Raw genomic sequence first — 20,699 nt, forward strand, 5'->3', positions numbered from 1 at the left:
TATGTGTTAAACACACATTAAATTATCTTTTTTCAGTCTCCAAGTGCCGCTGATTTTTTGTGTAGATATATATATATATATATATATATATACACCTCCATGGCCAAAAGTTTTGAGAATGACACAAGTATTGGTTTTCACAAAGTTTGCTGCCTCAGTGTTTTTAAACTTTGTTGTCTGGTGTTATTATGGTATACTGAGGTAAAATTATAAGCATTTCACAAGCGTCAAATGCTTTTATTGATAATGACATTAAGTTTATGCAAAGAGTCAATATTTGCAGTGTTGACCCTTCTTTTCAAGACCTCTGCAATTTGCCCTGGCATGCTGTCAATCAACTTCTGGGTCACATACTGACTGATGGCTGCCCATTCTTGCCTAATCAAGGCTTGGAGTTTGTCAAAATTTGTGGGGTTTTGTTTGTCCTCCCGCCTCTTGAGGATTGACCACAAGTTCTCAATGGGATTAAGGTCTGGGGAGTTTCCTAGCCATGGACCCAAAATGTTGATGTTTTGTCCCCCGAGCCACTTATTTATCACTTTTGCCTTATGGCAAGGTGCTCCATCATGCTGGAAAAGGCATTGTTCATCACCAAACTGTTTGTGGATGGTTGGGAGAAGTTGCTCTTGGAGGATGTTTTGGTACCATTCTTTATTCATGGCTGTGTTCTTAGGCAAAATTGTTAGTGAGCCCACTCCCTTGGCTGAGAAGCAACATGATTGATCTCAGGATGCTTTACTGTTGGCATTACAAAGGACTGATAGTAGCGCTCACCTTTGCTTCTCTGGACAAGCGTTTTTCCAGATGCCCCAAACAATCTGAATTTCTGAAAGGGGATTCATCAGAGAAAATAACTTTACCCCATTACTCAGTAGTCTAATCCATGTACCTTTTGCAGACTATCAGTCTGTCCCTGATATTTTTCTTTGAGAGAAGTGGCTTCGTTGCTGCCCTTCTTGACACCAGGCCATCTTCCAAATGTCTTCACCTCACTGTGTGTGACACTCACACCTGCCTACTGCCATTCCTGAGCAAGCTCTGCACTGGTGGTGCCCCAATCCCGCAGCTGAATCAACTTTAGGAGACAGTCCTGGCACTTGCTGGACGTTCTTTGGCGCCCTGAAGCCTTCTTGACAACTACTGAACCTCTCTCCTTGAAGTTCTTGATGATCCGATAAATGGTTGATTTAGCTGCAATGTCCTTGCCTGTGAAGCCCTTTTGTGCAAAGCAATGATGACTGCACATGTTTCCTTGCAGGTAACCATGGTTTACAAAGGAAGAACAATGATTTCAAGCTCCACCCTCCTTTTAAAGCTTCCAGTCTGTTATTCTAACTCAATCAGCATGACAGCGTGATCTCCAGCCTTGTCCTTGTCAACATTCTCACCTGTGGTAACGAGAGAATCACTGACATGATGTCAGCTGATCCTTTTGTGGCAGAGCTGAAATGCAGTGGAAATGTTGTTTTGGGATTAAATTTCATGGCAAATAAGAGGGACTTTGCAATTAATTGCAATTCATCTGAACACTCTTCATGACATTCTGGAGTATATGCAAATTGCCATTCATTTGGCCGTGGCTTGTGTGTATATATATATATTTATATATAATCACAAAAAGGTCCACACTCACGTTTTGGTGTCAGTGTTGCTGGGGTCGCAGGCTCAGACAGGCTCAGTAACCCCAAAATCTTGGTAAGAGTCCTAGCAAGGACTGAAACGTCGATTACTGATGGACTACTGATGTTGGCTTTCCACCAATAAACTTTTACTATGCTTGCAAGTCTGGTGAGCGCGCTCAACATGTTTTTATATATTTAAATATATATATATTTATACTTATATATATATATTTATTTTAGATATTTATTATATACATATATATTTATGTGGGATATTTATTATATATATATATATATATATATATAGAGAGAGAGAGAGAGAGAGAGAGACCCCAGTAAATCCTACCTTTACCACTGCAAGTCCCCCCAACAAATAGAATTTCCAGAAGTACAAAAAGAGACTCCTACGTTTTGATTATAATCATTTGAAAAGATGATAAGTTTACAAAGTAACTTTAAAAAAACACTTCTAAAGTAGTGGGGTATCCAGACAGTGATTAATGGTCTACCCCTTTTCAGTTCAATAAATAAAATAGTATAGCTATGATAGATCTAGTTGTGATCAAATTAATTTACACTTTCCTATTTGAGGGAATCCTATTCCTAGGAAAAGAGATCATATGGCAAAATATTTCAGGAGAGCCCCGAATTTGGGGAAGGGCTCTCCTCGCCTCCTAAGAGAAATGGCCAGTCTCCCGATGCCACACATCTCCAGACTGAAGTGACCAACCGGGATTAAATGATGTCATCCTAACACAGCCTCCTGCTGTAAAAATACTGCAAGTTGCAGTTTTAAATATCGTGGGTGGGGCAGTGATAACATAATAACATAACATAATAACATAATAACATGTAGCCCTGTCCCCACTGTAAAATACTGCTAATCGTGACTTTAAACAGCAGAGGTGTGGCCATGATGATGAGAATGCGACCCCAGGCCCCCCATCTATCAGAGAGGATTGCCCCCTGGGACTCTCCTGGAGGGTGTTTAATAAAAGACGGCAAGTATGTACAATGGTGGATAGCCTTAAGTAATTACAACGTAACTTATTTTTTTCCTGACTTTCTGTGAATTTACTGACAATTGTCATCATGTATGAGAGCTAGAAGTTGACAAACCATAGCAACTTCCATTTTCTCCTGATACTTACTTATATACAGTACATTTCCAAGAAATTTGCAATTCGGTTAATATACAGCAACAGAATAACAGTTCTGCGTCACCAGCATGTACAGATAAGAAATTACCTTCAGGGGTATTTGTGGTATGATCCTGAGGTGGGGCTTGGGAGTGGTAGACAGGTGACAGGCCACTCCATGACTGTCTAACCCAGTCAAAGGCATCAGCATAGTGCTTCTCATACCAGCCACAGCTACTAAATTCAAAGTCACAACAAGTTGCTGTAAAAACAATATTTTGTTACTACAGTTTTCAGCTCTTTTGTAACACAAATCCATAACACGTTAATGCTTATTCAGTACTATTTTCTAAGTAAAATCCCTGCTCCAAAACACAGGAACCAACCAATCAGATATTGGCTGTCATTATTCTGTCTGCCACCAGGTTTCTAAAAGTTGATATCTGATTGGTTGCCATTGATTACAGGCACATCATGCTTAGCCCCAACTTTACAGGTCCTGAATCAGTACAGACAATGGAAGGAGGTGTGGTTACATCTCTCTAGGGGAGGGGTTATACTAGCAAAGGGTGTGTTTAGCTCTTCTGAAGCCCTAGGCTGAGCCTTAACCTCCTCTTCTCCCCTTCAAATACTCATTCATTGCCATCCGTACTAATACTGTACACATCTTTTAACAACCCAGCCAAAGTGTGACATATGGTGGTATGCATCATTGATCTTGATGTTGCATGTTTTCATAGAACTCGCATAAGTCACTATTCCAAATCAACTATACAAAGAAAAATATTTTTATAATTGCCTCACAGCCAAGCTTCAAATACAAATTCATCCATTGGTGTCTACATTAATGTAATACCAGTACACACCAATGGGTGAATTTGTATTTGAAGCTTGGCTGCTTACTACATAAAACTATCTCCAATATGTGTTCTTTATTTTATTTTAGCTTTATATATTTTATTAACAAGAAACTTATTACAGAAAGAGGATTGATGAGCCTTTGACTAAGTGCATAATCAATAGCTTATCCTCATAAAAAAACTAAGTAAGAAACGATCTTAAATTGGCAGTTAATTTATGACACCTAACATTATACCTATTCAGCAGTTACTGTAGAAGACCACAATCAGGCGTCATTTTACAGGGAAACATCTGTAATCTCTAACCAGTGCTATGTTGTTTAATAAACCACAAAACTAATCCAGAAACATCACTGAAACAACAGAATATATGTGAGAAGGATTTAAAGAAAGCTGGATGCAATTGTTCAGGATAGATAAAATGTTAAATAATAAGAAAGCAAAACTATTTATGCAAGTGAATGTGATTTTTTTTATGTGTACTGTTTGCCTACATACAATGGAGGGAGCCATTCTGCACCCTAAACCAATACTCAAAACAAAGTTTGCAACTTTAGCTTCCAGGGGAACAGAGTCGGGGTGCCAGGACAATGTATCTGGTCCTCTCAGTGAGCTTCGGCTTAACTATAACTATAACTCATGTGATGGCCTGGCCATGAGTAATCAGCTTACATCGCCACTTCTTAGCAAAGCATACCTTCTTTAAATGGCTCCGAACAGGGCATGGCGACACCATTATTAGACATGCTTTTCCACAGTATTGGTGCCCACCCAAGCTCTTAGCAGCTCAAACTTGAAATGATTTGGCTGCACAGGTTGTCAGACTGGACTACCAAGGACTGAGAAGATTCCCTTGGATCCCAATGCCTGAGGGCCCGACACCCATCCTGTTACAAATCCGCCTTACTCCCAAGTCTGCTCTACAGTACTTTGATTCTAAACAGCGAATAGTAACCAAATATGGCATACATATACCTTGGCGGAGAGAGGTGGCTGGAGGGCACACTAGATTAACACCAGCCACATCCTCTGTGAGCTAATCACATCCACTCCAGCAACATGCAATTTTGTGGAACCTTCCATTCCATGGGGGCCTCCTCTTACTTCAGGTCAAGATTAGCACATGCTTTTGTAGAAATGGCATCTTGATTCCTTTTACAAATCTTGTAAGAGGTCATCAGACATGCATATGGGGCTTTTATGATGTACACAAGTAACTTACATGACACTGCTTATGTAGCTGTGGACCTGGAGTATGTCAAATTTTTACTCTGTTTTGCAGTTTATGTTGAGCAATTTGAGAAAGTATCCCAAGTAAATGTCATTTATTTATAAGGTAAACAACTTACGGCACAATGCTTCATCAACACCGTTCTTGCAATCTTTTGTGAAGTCACAAAGTTTTTCCCATGGTATACATTTCCCATCACCACATGAGAATGACATTAGCGGGCAGTTAAGGAACAATGGTTCTTTGGACTGACCTGAGAGAAAGAATGCTTTAATGTCCATACACGAGAGAACTTTCAAATGTAGAAGACAGTTTGCTGCTCTTTGCAGGAGGCCTTTATGACCATATGACCATACGGCCAACGGTTCAAATCCCACAGCGGAAGCCTGGCAGAGGTGAAGATCCCGACTGCGCTAAAGGTAAGTATAAACTAACCAAACCCCCCCTAAGCCTAACCCTCCCTTAGGGGTGTCTAACCCTTACCTCCCCCCAAGTGCCTAACCCTAATCCTCCTCTAAGTGCCTAAACCTAACCCCCCCTTCCCCGCTGCCTAAACCTAAGTCTCCTGGGGGGGTCCCTAACCCTAACCTCCCCCCGGGGGTGCCTAACCCTAACCCCCCTTCCCCTATCCTAACCATAACCCTCCTGGGGGGCTTCCTAACCCTAATTCCCCCCTGGGAGCCGCTAACCTAACCCTCCCCCCTGCAGCTGTCCGCGCCTGGCACCCCGCTTACCTCCGGTCGGGATGCCAAGCGCTGGGCTCCCGGCATAAGTAAAAAGACAGGCTTCGGGATTTTGACGCCTGTCATTAGACCCTTGCCGCGATTAGACAGTCGAGATGCCGATGGTTGGGATTTAAGACCATCGGCATCCCGACTGCATCCCTCTTTTTCTAGTACAGCTTAGAAAACGAAAGCAAAACTTTGATGGCAAAAAGGTTACAGCAGTGATTGTAATCAATCTCCCCCTCCACCACCACCTTCAGAGTATTTCCCACACACAAGACAGTCTTTATTTCACTTGTCCAATCAATTATGTTTATAATATTAATTAATTGTCATTATTTAAGCAGCGCTGTATGCCAGTTACAACAGGCATGCCTAGGATTGGGAAAAGCTACCTCTCTAAATAAAATGAACAATCGTTCCTTCAGATTGGCATTACAATAAGGACTTGGGCACTGTACAAAAAGCTGTGGTCAGCAAGAAGCAGCAGCGGTTCTTGCAGCATATGCATCTGGCTCTTAGCGACAGAACCTAGTGTATTGCAATAATACTGACATTGCAATTCTTCAGTATTCTGGTCTTGATATCATGTGGACCCCATTGGCTAGAAATAGGCTGGGCTTTTGTTTTTAGCTGATTGGCTACTGAAGGTTTAAATAGCAGTCAGTGACAGTTACTGCTTTGCTGGAAGCTGAAACTGCATTCCTGTGTTCTGTATATTGTTGCTGACTTGGTTTTGTTTTAGATCCCATTGATCTCTCCTGTCTTGACCTAGCCCATTTCTGACTATGTATTTGTATGCTGCTAGTCCTGACCAAGGAATGTGTAATCATTTAAGCCTGATATCTGCCAGCACTGACCCTAGATAGTATATTTGTTACAGCCGGTCTGCCACCAGCCCTGACCCTGGATTGTATGTCTTATAGTTGTTTGTAGTAAATCCCATCATTGCATAGTAATAGAGGTTACATTGTGCTGCACCCTACATTATAAGTGACCACAGAAATATAATATAATGTCCCTATTTTACCTGAATGTGAGTTACTGATAAAGTCGCAATCTGGAGATAAACTGATATCATCAATCGCAACTTTGGCCTGCGCTGATAAAAGTGTAGCTTCCAAAATGATCTGAAATGTAATCAACCATTAAAGTTACATTAACATAATATGTGTTATTTGCAAAGGCAGCAGCAGTAGGATTACAGTTCTAAAACATGTAATATGTACTTATTGCTCATTTTATTTACTCCGATTGCAAAATTTTACGTTTAGCCCAAATCCAAATGGCTTCTCTTTCAAATAGTCATTCTTCGTATTTGTATAACTAAAAGGATTGTTACTGTTTTCTGACAACAAAAGTTGTTACTTTATATTGAAATATGATCAAATCCATAGTTATTCTGCTAACTTTGAGAAAGATCTTTATTAGCAACATATAAAGCTCTTTCAAAGATCCTTGTTCAAAGGAAGTTACAGTACTGCTCCTCTGCCAAACTCAAGAATGATGTTTTTCTCTTTTGTGAACTGGCCTTTAAAAAATAACATACTGTATTGTTGTCTAACTGTATTTAGCGAACGCAGCTTAATGTCTCTTCAGAGAATTCTCATCCCTCAAATCAAAGGCAGCAGGACCCAGAAAACTTTTATCCATTATAAATTGTATGCAGTAATGGAGTACGGCTGGCTTTATCCTCTTTCTCGCTTACTAAATGGCTTGCTGTTGAGGCTTGCCAGTACTGTATATGTGCAAGAGAGATATTAGTTTAAACACAAATCAAGTAGACCAAGACACACAAGTATGTTAGAAATAAGTTTCTATCGGAAACTGTACAAATATTAATGACAGCAAGCCTGTTTTTCCTCTCTAAATATGGCCTTCATCCTTCTACATCAAAAATTATTTAGATCAATTTTTCTCACAATATGGCATGCATTAATTTAAGTAGCTAATGCACGCTATACAATCTGTTGAAAAATAGATCAAAACCATCCATCAATTGCAACATGATGTAATCTTTGGCTCACAAAGCAGTGCAAACTGTCAACGAAAAGCTCTTTTAATACAGAATTTTAAGGAAAACATAAAACACTTTTTAGAAACCGGGCTTATCTGAAATATATTATCCCTATAAATGTGCATTAAACCATATGGGTATGCACTATTCAAAAGAAAAAAATAAATAACTTTTATTTTAGAATGTTTAATTAACTTGTATGAAAGACAAAGAAACACTGTATAGCCTAATATATAAACTGGACAGTGCTCGGCCGTAGAACGCATATTTGACTTTAAAACCCTACTTTGATTTGCTAGGATAAAATGTTTGACTCTCAGTCATGGAGTATCCTGGTTATACTCAGGGAAAATGATTAGACAAAACATAACAATATACTGTACATTTGGTGTAAGTAAACAATTAATATAATTATTACAGGGATAATTAGCAGTGTTTCACTGTGGCACTGTGACCAGCTTCATGATTTAATATTTGTTGGGGGCCATTTCAACTGTTCATGTCATGTGGAGCCTGCGCACTACCCTAATAATTGTGGGAGAGCAACATCGCTCATTTTACTGCTGTTCATGGCCAGCACCCTCCGAACTTGGTGAGAAGAACCGATCCGGGACTCGGTTCTGCTCAGAACCCCAAAGTGATCCGAGCCGGGACTCGGTTCTACTCAGAACCCCAAAGTGATCCGAGCCGGGACTCAGTTCTACTCAGAACCCCAAAGTGATCCAAGGCGGGACTCGGTTCTACTCAGAACCCCAAAGTGATCCGAGCCGGGACTCTGTTCTATTCAGAACCCCAAAGTGATCCGAGCCAGGACTCGGTTCTACTCAGAACCCCAAAGTGATCCGAGCCAGGACTCAGTTCTACTCAGAACACCAAAGTGATCCGAGCCGTGACTCAGTTCTACTCAGAACCCCAAAGTGATCCGAGCCGGGACTCGGTCCTGTTCAGAACCTCAAAGTGATCCGAGCCAGGACTCGGTTCTACTCAGAACCCCAAAGTGATCCGAGCCGGGACTCCGTTCTACTCAGAACCCCAAAGTGATCCAAGCCGGGACTCAGTTCTACTCAGAACCCCAGTGATCCAAGCCGGGACTCGGTTCTACTCGGAACCCAAAAGTTCAGGAGTGTTCGGTTTTCAGTAAAACCGAACTGTTCATCTCTGTAGGCGAGATAATGATAATTCACATTAGTAGGAGGCTATCTAATGTACCAAAAAATCTAAATATTGATAAACTATGTGTTACCATGCTGCATACTGTATGACACACGGAATGATCTCATTTTGCAATGTTTAATTGAAAAATCATAGCATTATCAAAGTGCAACACAATAATACAGTACAGTACTGTACAATCTCCCCATAACCGCCATCTTGTAAATAAAAAGTCTTCTTACCTGAGTTTGTTCCATTGCAATTATCTCCATAATGACAGTTGCCTTTGTCCAAGTGCTAGTGGTGGGGCCAGTGATGTCATGAAGTAACTCCAAACTCTGATTCACATCTGTCCTTTTTAAGACTGATAGTCTGGCATTTTCCCACAATTTGTACCAAAGCTGTATCTGTGAACAGAATACTAATTTATTAGATTAATGAATGAATTAATGCCCTCACATTCTCAACATTTTTCTTAAATTATGAGCCAATTACAACTGTGACAGTGTTGATACATCCCTATTACAATGTACAGACACCTGCACTGTTCATTGGCTAAATATTGCAGTCAATCCGATTGTTGCATTTTATAGTATCAGGGCTACAGTGCACTTGCAGATGAGTGACCCGATGGACAAGTATATGCCTTAGGCAACTTAAGTCCTAGCCCAGCAGTAAAGTGATAACTTAAGCTACAGTATCACTTGACCCTTAGTCAGGATGGGTTCTCATAGGAACCATTGTCCCGGCAAGACAAACTTTGTAAATGAAGCTGAAAAAATCATTTCTGATTGCTCTGGTATGCGGCAATACAAAAGATAGGAGACAGGTGTTGTATTAAAACCTTCATAAATTCTAAGTGTGTTTCAATGCTTATTAAATCCCTGTGCTGTGATTATATATATATATATATATATATATAAAATATATTGTGATAAGGTCGGGGTAGGGGGTCCCTCTCCTGGGGTAGATGGACACCTCCTTACACACAGCAGCCAGGAGATAGCTCCAGTCATGGATTTTCATACAAGCTGGTCGGCGCCAGTTTTTATTGTGCAATTTCAATAATCAAAGAAACAAAACATAATATAAACCCTAGCCCGGCTGGGCACTAACTAGACAGTAAGTTCCCTCACTAATAGAACACTAAATAAATTCCCGTCCACAGTACCTTCTGGTTTGTAGCCAACAGTGTCTCAGAGCAAGCTAACCTGTGGGCCTGCTCTCCCATGTATGAGACACTCAACCCTAACTAAACCCAGCATAAATCAGCCATTTCCAGGTGCAAGCCCTAATGAGCCTGCTACCAGGCTGAAAGGACCAACACCTGGAGTGGCCTGTGGATGAAGCCCTCCCTCTCCTCATATCCACACCCCTAGGACCCATTCTGGCTTTTCACCGAAGCCATCAATATATATATATATATATATATATATATATATCCTGTAAATAAGCTATTTTGTTTCACTGATTAATAAACAATCTACATAATATAAGCAGTTCTAATACATATTTTCATTTTGTAATAATATAGGAAAGGGGTAGCCTACCCTGGTCCTCGAGAGGTACCGACAGTGCATGTTTTCCAGGTCTCCTCACGGAATCACAATTAAAACAATTAGCTTCACCTGTGGATCTATTCAAATGTGTTAGTGAGTAACAAATACACCTGTGCACCAGCTAGGTGATCTGGAAAATGTGGTCGAGGACCGAGATTGCCTACCCCTGATATTGAATATAGAAAACGGCGATATATGTTGTATAATATAGTGCACTACATCTGTTTTTTTCTAGTATACATTGGTTATATTCTTGCAAATGACTGGAAGAATGACAATTTGGGAATTATATAGTATTGTGTACATTTAACCACAGCACAATTGATCACAGTATGAAAACAAAAGCAGACTGCATCACCCTGGAACGCTCACTGAGACTGTAAATATGGACAAACATAACAAGACCGAAATAAACAGTAGAGATTTCCTTTCTTTGTCAATAAATCTGTGATTTGCTGGATGAATATTTAAATTATTCATTCTGGAGTAATGAGGTTACATTTATTCTACGACACTGCAAAATCGCCTGTGTCTTGCTTCCCCCGGCCGCTGTTCTGCTTTCTTGCTACAATCAGAGTCAGGACATCAAGACATAATGACTGGATTACTAGGGCAGGCACCTATTTCAATGTGTTTCCTCCTGCAGTGCTCAGCCTTCCTAAACCAGAAAGAAACAACATTTCCAGCCTTTTAAAATGAACTAGAAGTAGTAATGGTAGACAAGTACCCCAACACTAGCAGTTAGTGACTTCCAACCATGAAATAGTCCACTTTAATCATTGCATAAAGGTTCATAATTACAATCATTAACCAACTCCATTAATATCCGCTGCTATCCAGTGTGTTGATACCCCCGCTGTACAAAAACGGAGGTCTCTGGGGTTTTCGGACCTTTTTCAATAATTTTATTGATAGTAAAAGCAGGATATCTTGAGCAAATAAGGACAAATCTTTATCCATGTAGAGTGGGAGTATGTACTGTATAATAACTATTTTCATACCTTTAGTCTTCATGTACTAATAGGATTGCTGACCTTTTCACATTATTATGAGGTTTATACATTATGTTAATTATCAGACCCCGATTATTAACATATTAACTGGCGGTGAGCGCCAGAGATATTCATCATTGCTCTTGCGCGGAGACAGCTGATCCGAAAAACAGATGTCTCCCGGAAGCGGCTTCACTGCTCCTTTCTGAGCAGTGAAACTTAACACTGCCGAGTCGACTAGTGTGCCTGCATAAAGTAGAGTTCACGCAGATGCACAAAGCCCCGGCATCTGGCGGAAGGAGCCGGACAGGGACAGAGGGATCTCTCTTCCCATCCTGAGACTCCTTCCCATAGGCAGTGCCAGATTAAGGTCCACAAGGGCCTAGAGCTGAAATTTATGAAGGTACTATTGTTCAGCACTGCGGGTGGGGATGCAGTCAAAATACCGATGGCCGGAATGCTGTCTGTTGGAATCCCGGCGTTGTAATCCCAACCCGGGACTAAACATAGGCGGCTAAATCCCGAAGCCAGCCTAAACACTGATGCCAGAATCGTGATCGGAGGTAAGTGGGGTGCCCTTAGCTGGTAGCCGCGGGGATGGTGTAGGGTTAGTTGTTGGTGGGGAGGTTATGGTTAGGCACCACTGGGGGTGGTTAGGGTTAGGCACCACTGGGGGGGTTAGGGATAATAGGCACTAAGGGACGACTGTTAGGTTTAGGCACCAAGGGGAGAGGGTTAAAATTAGGCACTAAAGGTTAGGGTGCAAGAAGGGAGGGTTAGGAAGACAAGGGGGGAGGGTTTGTATACTTACCTGACCCCTGACAGAATTCCGAGCATCGGGATGTCACTGTCGGCATGTTGACAGCCGACATCCCGACTGCCGGGTAATCATACCCAACCCCTGCGGGTGTGACTAGTGATGTGGGGGTGTAACCAGTATTGTGGGGGTGTTGTCTGCACAGGGATGTGGCCTGTGCTGTGTGATGTGACTAGCCCCTACCTTTAAAAACTCTCTTCCCTTTTCACTTATATCAATAGTGTAGTGCGAGAGTCTGCAAAGAAAATACTTTTTAAAATGGCACATAGTGATGACGTAAATCTGAAAATATCTATTAATGAGCACATGGGTCACTTAGTGACGTGACATCTCTATCTTTCTCTCTATATATATATATACAAATACCTTATCTTATTAATAGTTGTATGAGAATGAGTATGAGAAAATGCTAGATCTAGTAACCATAGTGAGATCCAAAACAGAGTCACATGGGGCCTGATTCTGCAGTGCCAATGGTACTGCACTGCCACAAGACACTGAAAGTGAGCGTCTCAGTATTAATGAAATCGGCAAATTATATTATATATATATAATATATATATATATATATATATATATATGTATCCTAACCCTCCCCCTCCATCCCCAGTGCCTGAACCTAACTTCCTTGCACACTAATATAGAAGAAATGTGTCTGCGCATGTGTAAACACACTAAGGATTCCCAAAAGCTGTTTGAAGTAAACAATTTATTTTTCACAGTGTCGATTAATCTGCTAATTCAATAAAATGATACATTTAGAACACAATGGGCCTGATTCAGACCCACTCGCGAGCGGCTGTCCGCTCGCAAGTGGGTCGATGTTATGCACTGAGCATGCGCACGACGGAGGGAGCTCCGTCGTGCGCATGCGCCAGACGCGACGAGCGAAGGAAAGTCCTTCGCTCGTTGTGTCCGATCAAAGGGGGCGTGCTGTCAATGTTGATTGACAGCACGCCCCCTTTGGTGGGCGTGCCGGGGGCGTGCCTCCCTGACGGGGGCGTTCCCACGGGAACGCCTCCCGTCAGAAGCCGGCCCACTGACATCACTAGTGATGTCAGTGGGAGTGATTTTGGCTCTGATAGAGCCAAAATCACTCCGGAGCTTGCGGTTGAAAACCTCAACCGCAGGCTCTGGCTCGCAATTTCGATGGTCGCGATGGTCTCGACCATCGCGGCCATCAAAAAGCACGCTCGTATAGCCTGTGGGTGGTGACCCACAGCTATACGAGCGTCCAGGAGGACGCTCCATGAAAATGGAGCCCGGCCCTCATTCAGAGCGTGCGCTCTGCTCAGAGCGTACGGCTCTGAATGAGGGACAATATCTTGTAATCTCTTAATCAAAATGAGTTTAATCTTACATTCACAAACACGTTTGATTCAAACACAATTACCTTCCTGGATATTAGATTAAATATTGTTGATAATTCAATACAAACCAGTAAGTTCCGTAAGGAGGTAGATACTTATAATTATATCGATTATACCAATAACCATGATAAAAAATGGTTAGATAATATTCCCTCTGGACAGTTGAGATGAATTAGTCGAAACTGTTCATCTAAGGAGATTTATCATAAACAAGCTCTAGAGCAGGCCTGGCCAACCTGTGGCTCTCCAGCTGTTGTGAAACTACAAATCCCAATATGCCGTGCAAAAGTTTTGCTATTAGGGAGTACTAAAACTGTGGCAGGGCATGCTGGGATGTGTAGTTTCACAACAGCTCCAGAGCCACAGGTTGGCCAGGCCTGCTCTAGGGCTTGTAGAAGTCTTTAAAGAGAAAAACTATCCTGAACCTGTATTAGTAGAAGCATGGGACTGTTACGGTCTCCAGATATACCTTTTAAGGTAAGCATCAAAAGTCCAGATTGACTGGGAATTTGATAAGATCAGACGTTGGAGCAGAAGTGTCAAGAGGGCCGATAGTACAACCTGCAGGCTGGTCTTGTGGCTAATGAGCCGAAGGTGCAGCTAATGAGCCGATGGTGACGGCTGGTGTGTTGATGAGATGGCCAACAGGCCGATGTGGCGGCTGGTGTGTCGATGATACGGCGGCTAGGGAGCCGATGATAGTGGCCTACAGACCGATGGTACGACTAAGGGGCCGATGAAGCAGCTACTGAGCCAATGGTGATGGCTGATGAGCCGATGGAGTGGCCAACAGGCCGTTGATTCGGTCAAGGGACCTATGGTGCATCCTACTGAGCCAATGGTGATGGCTAGTTAGCCGATGGAGTGGCCAACAGGCCGATGATTTGGTCAAGGGACCGATGGTGTGGCCACTGAGCTGATGGTGATGGCTAGTGAGCCGATGGAGTGGCCAACAGGCTGATGATTCGTCAAGGGACCGCTGGTGCAGCCTACTGAGATGATGGTGATGGCTAGTGAGCCGATGGAGTGGCCAACAGGCCAATGATTTGGTCAAGGGACCGATGGTGCAGCCACTGAGCCGATGGTGATGGCTTGTGAGCCGATGGAGTGGCCAACAGGTCGATGATTTGGTCAAGGGACCGATGGTGCGGCCACTAAGCCGATGGGGACTCAGGGATCCGGAGAAGCTGTACTGGAACGAGGAGGCACCCAGCACCAGGAGTCAGCAGAAATTAGCTCGTGCTGTGGCTAAGGAGAGCCAATCGGAGCACAGGGATCCAGAGAAGCTGTACTGGAATGAAGAGGCACCCAGCGCCAAGAGTCAGCAGGAATTAGCTTGTGCTCTGGCTCAGTAGAGCTGATGGCAGCACAGGGATCCAGAGAAGCTGTACTGGAAAGAGGAGGTGCCAAGTGCCATTAGTCAGCAGGAATTAGCTGGTGCTGCGGCTAAGGAGAGCCGATGGCAGCACATCAGCAGGATTCAGACGGTCTCAAGTCAAAAGATACACAATGGTGGCAGAACGACAGCGTGTCCAGCAATAGGTAAGTAACGTGCTGACCATGCAGCAGCCGATGGAACAACAAATCCAGTATAGTTGGCAAGGCAGCATGTATCCAAATGAGTTTAAATATCCAGGAGCACAAAACAACCAGCTGGTCTCCAATCATGACCTTACTTCCTGGGGCGTGCCTGATTGTCCTGGCCTGGAAAAACACTGGATTAACCCCATCCTGTCCAGGCACTATTTAAGAGGCCAAAATGCGGTTGGTAACAGGGACTCTACAATAAGGATGAATAAGACAAATCTTCTTAATCCTTCTAAAAAAGGGTATCCTAAGAAACATGTGGATAGATCTAATATTTTTGTCTCCAAATTCAACAGTTGTTCTCATAAAATTGCAAATATTTTTTAAAAGAATTTTAAAATATTACAGATGGATCCTCTCCTTAAGATGGAGTTATAGTCAGGACCTACTGTTATTTTTAAAAAGGCTAACAATCTAAAAAAATATACTGGTCCCCAGCTTTTTTAAACATAAGCAAATCTGAGTCGGATTTGCTTCCTAAAATAATAGGGTGCTTTAAATGTGGACAGACTCGTATCACCAGTGGTTTTATCAAACACAGGGTTTCTTCCTTTTGTTCTAACTATTCAAATAATAGATTTCCAATAAAAACATTCATCAAATGTAATAGTTCTTATATTATTTATTTATTGGAGTGCCCATGTAAACTCCAATACATTGGACGCACCACTAGGTCCGTGCTTGTGAATGTAAGATTAAACTCATTTTGATTAAAAGATTGCAAGATATTGTGTTCTAAATGTATCTTTTTATTGAATTTGCAGATGAATTGCTACTGTGAAAATTAAATTGTTTACTTTTAACAGCTTTTGGGAATCCTTAGTGTGTTTACTCCTGCACAGACACATTTTTTTCTATATTTCTGCTAATGAGGGTTTAGACAGAATCCCTCACTTGTCAGCTGCAAGTATTCACACAGGGCAGCTTTTATCTATAAAGTGCACCTATTGCTCTATCCCTTAGTGTCTAACCCTAACCCTCCCCCTAGTGCCTAACCCTCCCCCTAGTACCTAACCCTAACACTAACCCTGCCCCTAGTACCTAACCCTAACACTAACCCTCCCCCTAGTACGTAACCTTAACACTAACCCTCCCCCTAACCCTGCTACTTACCTTCGGGTTTTCAGAGGTCTGGATGCCAGTGCCAGGATTCTGACAGGTATTGGGATTCCAGCGCCGGCATTCTGACCACCAGAATCCCCGCAGCCGGGATGTTGACCGCATCCCGGGATGGGTACAGGATGCCGGCGCTCGGTATCCTGCATCCCATTGCTTGTGCTGTGTGTAATCTGTGTGTGCCCTGGACTGACATCAAAGAATATTATATAATAGAACCTTAATTTAGTGGGAAAAAGGTCTCTATCTTACATAGTAAATCACACAATATATACTAATGGTAGTTATTATTATTATTATTATCGTTTATTTATATGGCGCCACAAGTGGTCCGCAGTGCCTTACAGAGTACATAACAAAAAAAGTGACTTACAGTACAATACAATACAATACAATGCAGGACAAGGACAATATACATTGATACATTGGTGGCCATAACACCCAAATAAGCAGCAGAGCATAAGCAACCAAGTGTTAGGTGTCCTAGTGGTGAGTAAGAAGTAGATAAAAATAACTTAAGAAGAAGCACAAGAGGGTAGAGGGCCCTGCTCACAAGAGCTTACATTCTCAAGGGGAGGGGCAGACAGATGGGCATGATACAAATGGGGAAGACAGGGAGGAGAGAGCATGGTGTAGCAAGTTAGGATGAGAGCTGGAAAGCATTGATGAAGTAGTGGGTCTTGAGAGCCTGTTTGAAGGATTCTAGAGAAGTGGAGAGTTCCAAAGGTGGGGAGCAACATGGGCAAAATCTTGGAGGCGGGAGTGGGAGGAAGTAATCAGTTGGCATGAGAGGCGGCGTGCATTTGTTGAATGAAGAGGGCGGACAGGAGAGTGAAGGGAGATGAGGTCAGAGATGTAAAAAGGAGAGGAGTGTGTGAGGGATTTGTAAGCCAATTGGGTTCTGAAGGGGAAGGGGAGATGAAGAGTGTTTGGAGAGAAAGATGAGTCGAGCGGCAGCAATGAGGACAGACTGAAGAGGAGAGAGATGGGAGTTGGGGAGGCCAGATATTTGACTGCACCTCTCAATCCTCTGCTATACATATATATATATATATATATATAAATACATAAGAAAGACCCGGCACTCCATAAATCCCCAACTGGGTAAATGTCTGGCTCCAGGTGCCCTCAGTGACGCGGAGACCACTCCCCTCTGTATAGTCCACAATAGGTACAGTGGCACTCAGGAGACTTCACAAAGAGCGTTTAATTATTTCGACGTTTCGGGATACGGAGACCCCGTCTTCAGGAACATACAGATAAATATATACTGTACATATATTTATTGGTAGTCAAATCTGGCATCACACACACATATGATTGTTTCAACCCGTAGCACAATTTCTTGATTGTCTGATTCAACCGAACATTCTTAAACAACCTACAGTGTTGAAAGATTTTTCAACTCAATTTTTAATCAAACTACAATAATTAAAAACTATACCTACAGACACGATCTTGTGTACTATGGATGTGAAGAGCTTGTACACGTTCATACCTCACCAGACTGGATTAACAGCCATGACAACTTTTCTACATAAGAACAATTTTGATGAGTTAGATATTCCTTTTTATATACAACTGCTGGAATTAACACTCACACAAAATTATTGTATTCACAATGGTGAGTATTACTTACAACTAACCGGCTGTGCGATGGGGTCCAATGTGGCCCCATCGTACTTCAACGTGTTCATGCTGGAACAAGAATATGCTTTCTTTTTTTCTGATGAAACCATTACTGATAACATCATTGTCTATATGCGTTATATAGACGACTTGTTCCTCCTGTGGAAAGGGTCTGAATCAGATCTCAACAAGGTGATCGATAATATCAATCATGCATCGGGTCCCATTAATCTTACGAGCCATCTTAATCATCATACTATCAATTACCTAGATGTTACAGTGACTATTGAAGATAATCAAATTAATACTTCCATGTACAATAAGGCTACTGGTCGTAATACTGTTCTACACCACAGTAGCTGTTATGCACCAGCCTTAAAAAGAGGGTTACCAAGATCACAACTGATGAGAGCTGCCCGCATTACCAGTGAACCAGCAAAAGTAAATGAAGCACTTAACCAGGTGGTAACGAAGTTCGCAGACCGAGGATATAGTCTCCGGGAATTGAATCAAAGTAAACAGGAAATATCAAAAATCCCAAGGGATCAATTGTTGGTACAACAACAAAAAAATACCATCATGAATAAAATTCTGTTCATGACAGAATATTCTGCATCTAGTGCAGTGGTACCTAGAGCAATTAAAGCCCTATGGCCGTTGGTTACTGGAGACTGGGATTTACCAGGATTACATAATAAAATTTTAATGCCTAGTTATAAAAGAGGCAAAAATCTAAAAGATCTACTGGTAAAAACTGATATATCGGGACTGCAAAAACAAAACTAGAGTAACATCCAAACTAAAAAACCTGGATGTTATAAGTGTCCATCCTGCGTTAACTGTGGCTTTATGGAAGCGGGTCACTATTTCAAACATCCTCACACAGGTCATAAGTACAAAATACAACATGTACTTACCTGTACAACTCAATATGTGGTCTACGTAATTATTTGTCCATGTGGACTATATTATGTAGGGCAGACTATAAGAACTTTCCGGAAACGTATGGCCCTACACAGGTCAGCAATTAGGGCTGCATTATCAGGTAAAAACATCGATCAACCAGTAGCCCGACACTTCAAAGCATTAAACCACACATTGTCCAGTTTAAAATATAAAATCATAGATCATATACCAATGCCGTTACATGGAGGAGATCGTCAGAAAAAATGATCACAATGTGAATCCAAATGGATACATCTACTGGACACCCAAACACCACGGGTGAAACCATCGCATGGAGCATTTTCTTATAACTTAGGAATGTATTTTTCATCAATTGGTCATGTACTGGATACATCAATTATCAATATTGGACAGATGTATGTGTTTGGGTGTAACATAGGTATACCCTATAATGATATATGGCTATATTTTAGATGTCGAGCTTTAAAGTATTTAGTATATATATGAAAAGTTTAAGATCTCTATCTCATAGTATGTAATTTAGTGATATAGATATATATACTGTATATGCTTTGAGTTAGTGCACATATTTGTCATTTGTTTTTACTTTTTTTCATTGGCTGTACTTGGCCACGATAAGCTCATGATCTTTATTTGTTTATTTTTTTTTAAGTTAGTTGCTCCATTAATTAATGTGTGTATAATTGATTAAGACTTCATAGTATTATTGTCATGTTATTAGCAATTTAATAAGCATGCTGTTATTTATCAGCATTTTTAACTTCTATTTTGCACCCCCAAGCACCTGCACTTTTCATTGCTGCTCACTGTTATTATCAGTAACAATTTTCACTTTCATCTCCCCCGATAGGTCTGGCGTCACCGGGGATCTTGTTTGCTTAGGTTACAGATGACGTCATTGTGTACGGATGGGCCGGAGCTTCCCTGATTCTAGGCACCGTTCACCTGGTGGGAGAGTCCAGCGTGCTTGTACACGCATTTTCATTATTCACACTATTTAAGGTAAGACACTTGGTCTATTCACTGTTTATACACAAGTCCTGAGGAAAAGGTCCAGAGTTGGCCTTGAAACGTCGACATCATTTGTGTAACGATGTTTTGGATTTAAAATACACTTGAATTGTTTCACCATTGGAGTGCCGCCTAACTTCTTCCATTGGGACTAACATAGCTCCGAGGGGAATATTTGTTTATATATATATATAATATATATACACATATATAATTATGGATAGATATGTGATTATAATTATAGATAATGCAGAGATAGATACATAGATAGATAGATGCTGTAAAATTGATACGACAGATGGATAGATAGATAGATAGATAGATAGATAGATAGATAGATAGATACATAGATAGATACATAGATAGATAGGTTAGTGTACCTCATGTTATTTTTTTTACTATTCAACTATACAAAATAACGTTCAATATATAAAAAACAAACAAACATAAAGTAGACATCCTAAAAATCTTAAAACTGCCTTCTTCATTGTATCCTTAGGCAACAGTTTATCATGATGTTAAACAGACATCCCTCCCCAGTACCTGAATCTTCATTCATTAATTCATCCTTATTTCCATTCTTGTCTACTAGTTCCTCTCTCCTAGCAGTCTGGCATAGGAGCTCCCTGGAGTAAACCGTGATGAGCAGGCAGATTGTGGACACTGCCTGCTGATCTATGCTCCGGCCCTGATGCCCAACTTGTGATCCGCCATGGGGGGAGGGGCAGAGGATCAGAGAACCACTCGAGACAGCCACTCGCAGCCTGCTGTGGGGGAGTGCCCTGACGTCCCCTTCCTGGTGTGATCCGCTGCCGGGGGAGGGGCGGGGCATCAGCCAGCTACTCTAGATGGCTACTCTTAGCCTACTGGGGGGGGGAGAAGTGCTTGCGTCCCGTAGTCGGGGGGGTGGCATCGGACAGCCACACGCAGCCTGCTGTAGCAGGT

The 20,699-nt window shown here is 41.8% G+C and overlaps 1 protein-coding gene across 1 annotated transcript in view; it reads right to left on the reverse strand.

Moving 5' to 3' along the window:
* MALRD1 (MAM and LDL receptor class A domain containing 1) overlaps window positions 1–20,699 on the reverse strand; it is a 612,799-nt gene that overhangs the window by 462,084 nt on the left and 130,016 nt on the right. Inside the window, exons 11-14 of the mRNA XM_088478591.1 lie at window positions 8,989–9,153; window positions 6,608–6,707; window positions 4,971–5,105; window positions 2,871–3,023 (exon numbers count right to left, since the gene is read on the reverse strand). Of these exons, the coding sequence (XP_088334717.1) occupies window positions 2,871–3,023; window positions 4,971–5,105; window positions 6,608–6,707; window positions 8,989–9,153 (553 nt within the window). The remainder of the gene's footprint in view (window positions 1–2,870; window positions 3,024–4,970; window positions 5,106–6,607; window positions 6,708–8,988; window positions 9,154–20,699) is intronic.

The sequence above is a fragment of the Taudactylus pleione genome, unplaced genomic scaffold, assembly GCF_031769625.1.
Source record: "Taudactylus pleione unplaced genomic scaffold, aTauple2 ptg000216l, whole genome shotgun sequence".
In the NCBI taxonomy this organism is placed as follows: domain Eukaryota; kingdom Metazoa; phylum Chordata; class Amphibia; order Anura; family Myobatrachidae; genus Taudactylus; species Taudactylus pleione.